Source organism: Chenopodium album, chromosome 6, assembly GCF_948465745.1.
Source record: "Chenopodium album chromosome 6, dcCheAlbu1.1, whole genome shotgun sequence".
NCBI classification, from domain to species: domain Eukaryota; kingdom Viridiplantae; phylum Streptophyta; class Magnoliopsida; order Caryophyllales; family Amaranthaceae; genus Chenopodium; species Chenopodium album.
Window position 1 is genome coordinate 2,206,854 of NC_137839.1, and position 9,357 is coordinate 2,216,210.

The window sequence follows — 9,357 nt, forward strand, 5'->3', positions numbered from 1 at the left end:
TTCTCAATCTAAACTCTAAAGCAACAAAATTAATACTCTCAAAATTATTACAAGAAATAGTAGATGTAATATACTTTAACCTTAACTTGCTTTATATATATATTAGCCAAAATTTGCATCTTATTACTTATCTATTACTCCATATGAAATTAAAGGATAACTTGTAAATTAATTAAGGAAATAAGATTATTAGAGTTATGGCAAATATATGTTTCCTAAGTTAACGTGTATGCTATACACACATTAGGAAAAATTAAATATCATATCATATTGCAAATTAATTAGGAGAATCAAAATAATCTTCTAAATATGTTAGCAATCACAAACTTCCAAATTAATAATATTGTTTTTTTTTTGGTATTATTCGCATTCCTAATCTGCCACATCATCATCCTTACTTAGCTTAGACTTATTTTGTTTTTTTTTTACTCATTTGCTCTTTATTTTGATACATGGTGTGTACAAATTGAATATTGAGTATAGGTTTTTTCGTCCAAAATTACTATAGGTTACTATACAGTTAGCTAGGTTTAATAAAAAGATAAATTGTACTCTGTATGATGTATGTAGTCATGTAGATAATATGAGATGACGTATAAGGAAATGGAAATACAGAAATAGCGAATAGGGAAATCTAGACAACTTGTTGAAATATTTTCATAATTTCGTGTCGTCCTACTACAAAGCACAACTTGCTTGTTAACCTTCAATCCAAAATTCGATACATATATACTCCGTATTAAATAAAGTCACCCATTAGATCCTTCATAAAATAAACAAATCAATAGATCAACACTATTTTTTGAAAATGAAGTAAATTGATCAAGCCTCGTATATCAAACCACACTAGTGCAATTTATGTCGAACATACTTACGTATGTTAAAATATTGCACCAAAATGTTTCATAGGAATTCTTTAATTTCTGAAATTTATAATAGAAACCAATTCATTCTTAGCCATGCAAACAATATACTAATTAATACTTTACGTACACCTCTAACTTTTTTTTTTTTTTTGTTTTTTTGACGCAATAATTAAAATAAATTAAAGGAACTCTTTTTTTCAAATTGAAATTTATAATAGAAAATTATGGAATCATTTATTCAGTACAAGCCTTCATAATAATCCTAAGTCCTATTTTTTCAAAAAAAAAAAATAAAAAATAAAAAAAATGCTAAGTCCTAACACAACCTTTATTGAATAAACCAAATCCCTTCTTAGCCATGCAAACAATAATACACTAATTAATAGTTGTACTTTTCTAATTAATTAATTAATTAATTAATTTAAACTCGATTGAGCTTGATTATGATCACTAAGAACCATCGGTATAATATTCTTGACGATGAAGTGGTGCACCCGGCGCCACTCGACATAAACTCTTGACATCCATCTAACACAAGCCCTCCATTGTTAGCTGGATGATACTTCATACACTCTGCATATCTTACTCTATATGCAACAGGCTTCACTACTTTCTTATCAGAATCCATCCTCAATCTTATAATTAAAGCACTAAAATATATAACTACTCTCAATAAATTTATTACAAAAAAATAGTAGATGTGTTAAAACTTAATAGACTTTAACCTTAACTTGCATGTATATATATATAGAGTAGCCAAATTTTGCACCTTTAACCCTAATCTTATTACTTACCTATTACTATAATCATATATTCATATGATTATTAATTTATTAGAGTTATGGCAAATATATGTTCCTGATGTTAACGTACGTGCATGCTATACACACATTAGGAAAAAATGAATATCATACCAACCCCTTGGCTCAAAATATTAATTAAATTTGCTCTTCATTGTCATTAATTTAAGTGTAGAGGAGTTGGTTTTTTCCATGTGATAGTATGCAAGTTGACAAATGATCAAATCTTGTAGCTAACAAAATTTGTGTGTTTTTTATTTATTTTATTTTATTTTTTTTTATTTTAAGTAAATGTAATACGTATAATCTTGGCCCCCCTCACTTAGAAATTCTGGCTTCGCCACTGATCGTACCATGCATGTTGCAAATTAGGAGAATCAATTTTTTCCCTTTTTTATTTTAACATAATCGTCTAAATATGTTAGCAATTACAAATTTGCAAATTAATATAGAGTATGTTTTATTTTTGGGTATTATTTACATTCTTTACCTGCCACATCACCGTCCTTACTTACCAATTCATCATACTTACTTTGTATTATTTACCAGCATGCAATTTACCAAATTTTATATGTGAAATCCTGTGGCCTAATATTTTTGGGTATTATTTGTATTCTTTACCCGCTACATCATCATCCTTACCAATTCATCATACTGACTTACCAATTTACCATATATTATATGTGAAATCTTGAGGCCTAATATTTTTGTGTATTATTTGTAGTGTTATTTGTATTCTTTACCTGCCCCATCATCATCATTTCTTACCAATTCATTGTACATTCATACTTACCAATTTACCATATATTATATGTGAAATCTTCAAATCTTGAGGCCTAAGAAATATACATAAAGAAACCACCATATATTATACACAATAAACTAATAAAAATTGTTGTTTTCTTTTGTTCGGGTTTTTCCCTCTTATGCACAAAAAAAAAAAAAAAAAAAAAAAAAAAAAAAAAAAAAACTAATAAAAATTTTATACGAGTGGGTCAAGCAATAATTTAGGAGAGAGTGAGGGATAGCTCAAGTGGCTATTAGAGCTTCCCTCCCGATTTTAGGAGATCCTGGGATCGATTCTCACCCCGCCCTTGTGGCTCTCTAAACACCAAAAAAAATAGTTTAGGACCACGCAATAGCCTTGTTAAAAACTTAAATGCAATAGCCTTTTTATTTCTTTTATGAACAAACGTTATAAAGTTCGAGATTTTTCAACTTTATGTAGCTAGAATCGCAATATTACTTTTGAATGTTGTTTATGGAAGCCGATGATAGATTTACAAATACTCGGATTTGTAGCCATTCTAAACCATCCATATAAAATAACATCATAACATGTCTTCATATTCCATCATCTTATAACTTGAGGAAATGTTAGTTAGACATTATTATAAATCAGAATCCGCTAAAATTACAAGACTTTGCGAAAACGGACCTATATATAAACAAACTCTGAACAACTACAATATACCTTCTTATCAAAATTAAATTCTTTTAGGCCGAATATATAGGATATAGAAGTGAATAAAAAAAAATGAACTCCTTTTCCCTCAAATCCCTCAGGTAAAAAACTCATAGCAAGAAGATTTTCCAAGACATGATGAGCCACTCAAATCTCCTAGAACCTTAAACATGATTTGCAAAATGAAATGAACCTAACCTCCTTAAAACAAATACTAGTAGTAAATAACATACTATATAGAAACACAATTCAGTAATTTTTGTTCAATTCTTGTTCTAATATAGTGTTTCAAGGTGTAATGATCCAAGAGTTTCGAGCTATAATCCATACAAAACAACAAATCAAAGAGGTGAACACTAAAACAAATGAAAGTAATTAACAAACACCCTTTTTTTTTGGGTACTTTTCATTCATTCATTCTATTAGGCTATACGAGCATTGTTAGCAACATATAAGAGAAATCAAACTGATCTATACTCGTGTACTCGTATAGTCATATGAGTTTCCGTTTACATTAATCAACTTTCTTGTCTGCCTTTTTCTGCTCACCAAGTTCTACAAGCAAGGTCAAGATAGCTTCACACATTTCACAGCAATCAGGCTCACTAGGATTCTTTTTCCATGAAGAGTAAACAATCCAAGCATGATCAAGCTTCTTATCGGGCCTAATCACAACAGAGCCGGGGACTTCTGCATCACGGCATGTAACAAGTCCATCACTCTTTTCCCCATACCTTAGTTTAAGGTGGAGAGCAGTCACGGCCATGGTTGCTGATACGGGAATCATTACAGGTACTTTCCGTGATGGTTGGACATAGTCATCAGATGGCACACCACAGAATGTTGGGAGAGGAAACCATGGGAGCTCGGCGTGGGCTATTTGAGTCAATGTGGCAAGAACACTTGGGGCAATACTTGCTTCGGAATGGAAGGAAATGAGTGGGATTTCTTCAGGAAGTTTGTGGCTTAGGATGAACTCCTTCCGTTTCTCATATGTGAGGTCTTCCAGAGCCTGAAAGTCGCCCTAGAAACAGAAAAACAGGTTGCAGTAGCATTATTTTCAAGATATCATAAGCGAGGGATTCAAACACGAAACAATGAGCATGTAGTAAATATTTGCAAATAGCCTAAACAGAGAAAATCTTTTCTGACAATCATGTTTATTACGTTGAATCTTTACATGAATTTCTAGGATTTTATCATCTAAGCTTTCATCATTTGTAGCGAGCTTTGAGCTAGTTAACCACGAGTTGTTGCAGTATTTTAAGGTCAGCTGACATTGAAAGGTAATAATATGTAATTCTGTATAGTTTGGAAAGCAGATCATTCACAGCAAGGTTTGTTCAGCTGGGAAAAATTCTGGAAAAGGAAACAGAATAACAGCAGAACCCAGTTCCAGATTTCTCGTACAAAGAAGCTGTTGCGTATTGGACACATAATATTACAGGATGTCTGGAAGAAGTTACCACCTTCCTACGTTAGTAATGGTTTATGATAAACCTTATAAGCCTGACTTACATTAAGTGATGGGAAGATGACATAAATAACACGACAAAAGGTATATATGTCTAATTTTGTCAATCTCTCTGACAATGACAGGATTGAAACAATGTGACAACTGATTCTAGACAAAAAGAATTTATCTTTTAGCATAGCTATTAGAGCATTAACATGAAACAGATTAACACACTACAATCACAGACAATCAAAACAGGGGAAAATAAACAGGTCTATTAATACCAATATCAGTTATGTACGTCAGAAAGTTAATACAACCTTCTGAAATAGCTTTTTTGATGAGCTCAACCAATGTGAAGAATTTGGGCTATCGTTCATGTTTAATATTAAAAAGAAGATATCTTAAAAGTAAACTATACCTTAATCAATCTGCTAATGAGAAGCTCTATAACTCTCCTAGCTTTCTTGTCAGCAACCTGGCCTTCACGAAGAGCATCAGATGCAATGGGAGTCCCACCATATGGACTCTGCACAAGGGCCAACCCTGCAACCTTGCCTCGCAAATCCTTCCAATATTTTGACAAGGCAGCTGCTGCATCAACTCCGCCTTTGCTGTGACCAAGAAGCATCACACGCTTTCCTGATCCCCAGTAAAGCTCCTCGATATAGTGTTTCAATACCAATGCATTGTGCTCCACTGAGGCCTTCACTTAGGAAGCAACAAACATGTCAGGAGCCAAATACAAATGAGGAGTGAAAAGAAAAGGCAAAGACATACGAACAAAGGTAACATAAAAAGATGTTGAAACTTTGGAGATGAAATTATTGTTGAAGACTTCTTATTTGTACAAAAAAAATCAATTTTTGACAGGAATTAAAGATAAGATAATTCTCTTCACCTCGCTATGAATCTTGGCAATGTGGCAAGCGAGGCCCATCTTAGAAAAGAATCTCTTGGTGGCAACAAAGTACAAGGGGCCATGATTACTAAAGAGGCCTAATAAATTAACACGAGAAATAATAGAATATAAGGAATCATGCTGAATGTGTTAATGTCAGTCTTTTAATAAACACAACTAAGAAAATCATCCTAGGAATTTACCTGGTATAAGAAGGTATATAAATGAATCAGGCAGCATATGATTCCCGTTCCTGAGAAAACATAAGTTGAATGAAATAATGAAATGATCTCCTATTAGAGCTTGAAAAAAAACAGAAACAAACAAGAAACCTGGTTTTTGCAACTTAACTGCAGGGGAATCCAATAGGCAAAAGTTAAAAGTGAACCAAATTGTTCTGTAGCTTGTCTAACATCACCACATTTAATATAGCCATGATTTAATTTAATTCATTCACGATGGAGCATGCTTCTTAGCACTTATCATTATTTCACAGGAAACAAGAATCTGATGCAGCTGTTATTCGTATTACAGATTACACTGATACAATCTAACTACATGATATTCACGATGAAGTTTGAATTTAATCTGTTAATATGTATGAGCAAGATGTTAGCACATCAGGAGAACACAGCCAATATACTCTAAAAAGATTGTAAACCATGCTAAGTAATGAACATCATAATACAGCAAAAATAAAAATTATGAGTTACAATGGTAACTCAGAAAATCAAACAATAAACAATTTGATCATATATGCATCAGTATGTACCTGACATCCTGAAGCACTTCCAAGAATCTAGAAGTTCCATCTGTAACGGGAGGCATCCCAGGAGTGCGCTGCAACCAACCTATATCATCAGCTGATCCACGCACACCCTTATGCACTCGGGATATGGTGCTGCAATAATAACAAGGCAAAGAAAAAAAGATTAGATAGAAATCCAAAAGAACGCCTTTTTGGTGCTACTACATCTAGAACTAAAAGGCAATGATATCAGAGGCTTCATTAATTATGCTTACCGTTTAACATGATCTATCGTAAATCTGCAATACCCTAGAAAATATCTCAAAGAAGCCAATGCTAATCTCTGAAAAACCCTCAAACCATATAATGGGAGAGTCAACCTACAGTTATGAAAAAACTTCAGGTAAGAATACATGTAATATAGCAGTAATGATTTTTTTTTTTATAATCAAAATTGTAATTTAAGTGAATAAGAATAAGAAAATAGGAACTGGAGAAAAAGTAACATCACCCTCCAAAAATAAGGGGCACTCCTCCATGAGTCTGTCCTGTTTCCGTTTCTGTACTTGTATTTACACACAAAGACTCTTTGACATTTAGAGCTCTTCTCTGAATTCCTCTAGATGTGGCAACGTTACGTTTGGAAGATGATGAGCATTCTCCAAAAGCAGATCTTCGCTCATGATGAAAACTTGCAGAGCTTGAATACTCTACTGAGCAAAGAGCCACAAGGCTTTCCAAATGTCCATTAAAGATTCCGGAGTACAAATCCTCTAATGAAAAATAATGACATGTAATTATAAAAGCACACAAATGATGACTTACAAACATTTTAATTTCATGAATCTAAGGCTCAGAGGAGAAAGTAATCTGGAATCCTTACTAAGATTGCAACACCATATAATAGCATCAAATTATTCACATATATATACGAAAGTACGAAGTAACAAAGAACTTACCAAGTAAATGAAGAAGTGGAGTGCTTAGGTAAGATGTCAAATCCAAGATCCTGGTAAATATGTCATCCATTGATCTCCTGCAAACAGGCTGTTACAAAAGATTGCTCAAGTTACTCAGGGAAAGAGATAGTTATGTAATTTTCGAGATTGATTCAAAAATTGCCCCCCCCCCCTCCTCCACACGCATTCACACACACGACACATATTTTAAGTTTTCACCAAAAACTTCTCCATTAAATCATGGAGATAACAAGAAATCCCACTAAGATTGTCACTAACTACCAATCCTCACGATGGCAATAGGCCAAGCAGAGCTAGCAAGAATGGTATAATCAAGCTTCTCATAAAAGTAAAGGCATAGACATATACAAATAACCTCAACAAACAGATCTCAAAGTTATAGACATTATAGCAATTTCTTAGATTATTAAGCAAATAGCCGAGTTCTTAAAACCAAGATATACATCCAATCCAATCCAATCCAATCAAACAACCCATCCCATATTATCTTTGCATATATAAGTTCACTAACCATTAGATTAACAAAATTCAATCTTTCCACACATTTAACAAGTTTGATCTATTTGATCTCTCACAAAGAAGACAAACACATCAAAATACCATTATAATGCTAAAATACCAATTCTAACTTAAAGATCAAGCATGTATATCTAGTAAGAAAAAAAAAAAGTTCCCATTATCCCATATAGTAGGAGTGGACAAATCCACATGAAAAAAACATCACCTCATTCACTTCACCAAAACATACATACACTAATATTAGGAAGTTAAAATCTATGTTTATATCCGAAATTGATCAATCTCACACACTTGAACAATAAAGCGAACACTACTATAAACTTCCTCCCATAATATTAGGAAGCTTGCAACATTGAAGCACTAAAAATAATTCTTAACCCAATAACAAAAAAGGCAAAGAAAATACATACCTGCAAAACCCATAAGCAAATTGGCCACCACTAATCAAATTAAATCCCAGAATTTATCAGAGGATTTACATCTACCACAATCCATGTCCACTGTACTGAGTAAATACAACTTGTATATATATTTATACAAATCAAATTTCTTAAATAATTATATAAAAAAAGTATTATTTTTTAAAATAATAATTAATAATTTCTAACAGAAAGTAGAAAAAGATAGAGTAGCCATGAAATGGGAATGGCGGTAAGAGCTGACCAAATAATGGTTATCTGTTACAGAATCATCCAACTCTGACCAAAATGACCTCATAAAAAAACCCACAATTATTATTAAATAAATTTAAATATTTTATAAATTATCAATTGGGTAATAAATTAACATTGTTTTCTAAACCTGATTAAAATATTGAAAAAGAAAGATACAAACTTTAAATTTAATTTCCACTTCCAATCTCGAACTGGGGAGCAAAATCTGATTCTATAGTTACAGTCAGACTGTAAAAAGAACAAATAAAGAAGAAACAAAAATTCAACTTTCAAGGAAATATATAAATTGGGTAATTTCTATGAATCAATTTTAAAATCAAACCGCCATTTTTGGAAGTAATTTGATTCTCACGCTTTAACTGTGATGTCTGCAAAATCTTGGACCAAAATTTAAGTTTAGAATTTCTGATCCAAATCACCTTCACTTTTTCCTCCCTTTGTGCTTTCTCACCCAATTGAAACTCAAGACATAAGGAAAGGCAAAGTTTATAATTTATCCGAACTTATTTAAACTTATATTCTACTGTGTACTGTGTAAAATTTTGGGTCGAAGTCTGTAGAGAAAAATGTTGTGGGTTGAACTAGGTTAATTGGTTTAAGATTTAAAAGTGACACCAATCTGAGATCGAATCCCGTCTATATCATTGTCTTTACAATTCTTTTTACGTTAAAAGAACCTAGTATACATGGGGTATTGTACACAAAGACGTGTTCACGATCTAATTAAATTTAATTCATCGAAAATAAGGTAAGATATTAGATAAATTTAATATGAGAAAGAAAAGAAAACAATGCTTTGCTTAAAAAAAAAAAAAGTAAACGTTCAACTTAGCATGTAAGATCCACAAAATGGGAGCAATTTCGTTAAAAAAAATAGATAATTGAATATTTATTATTTATTTAACCAAAAACCATTCTTTTATTGTGATAGGATTAATGGAATTAAAA

The 9,357-nt window shown here is 32.1% G+C and overlaps 1 protein-coding gene across 1 annotated transcript; it reads right to left on the bottom strand.

Annotated features, from left to right (window-relative positions):
- Positions 1 to 3,497: 3,497 nt before the first annotated feature.
- LOC145634244 (uncharacterized) lies at positions 3,498 to 8,873 on the bottom strand. Its single transcript, XM_081685664.1, has 9 exons — positions 8,146 to 8,873; positions 7,196 to 7,283; positions 6,748 to 7,009; positions 6,512 to 6,616; positions 6,261 to 6,389; positions 5,692 to 5,741; positions 5,489 to 5,586; positions 5,009 to 5,293; positions 3,498 to 4,155 (listed from the first exon to the last, which is right to left on the bottom strand). The coding sequence occupies exons 2-9, from the start codon at positions 7,263 to 7,265 to the stop codon at positions 3,646 to 3,648; spliced, it is 1,509 nt and encodes a 502-aa protein (XP_081541790.1). The 5' UTR covers positions 7,266 to 7,283; positions 8,146 to 8,873; the 3' UTR covers positions 3,498 to 3,645.
- Positions 8,874 to 9,357: the final 484 nt, after the last annotated feature.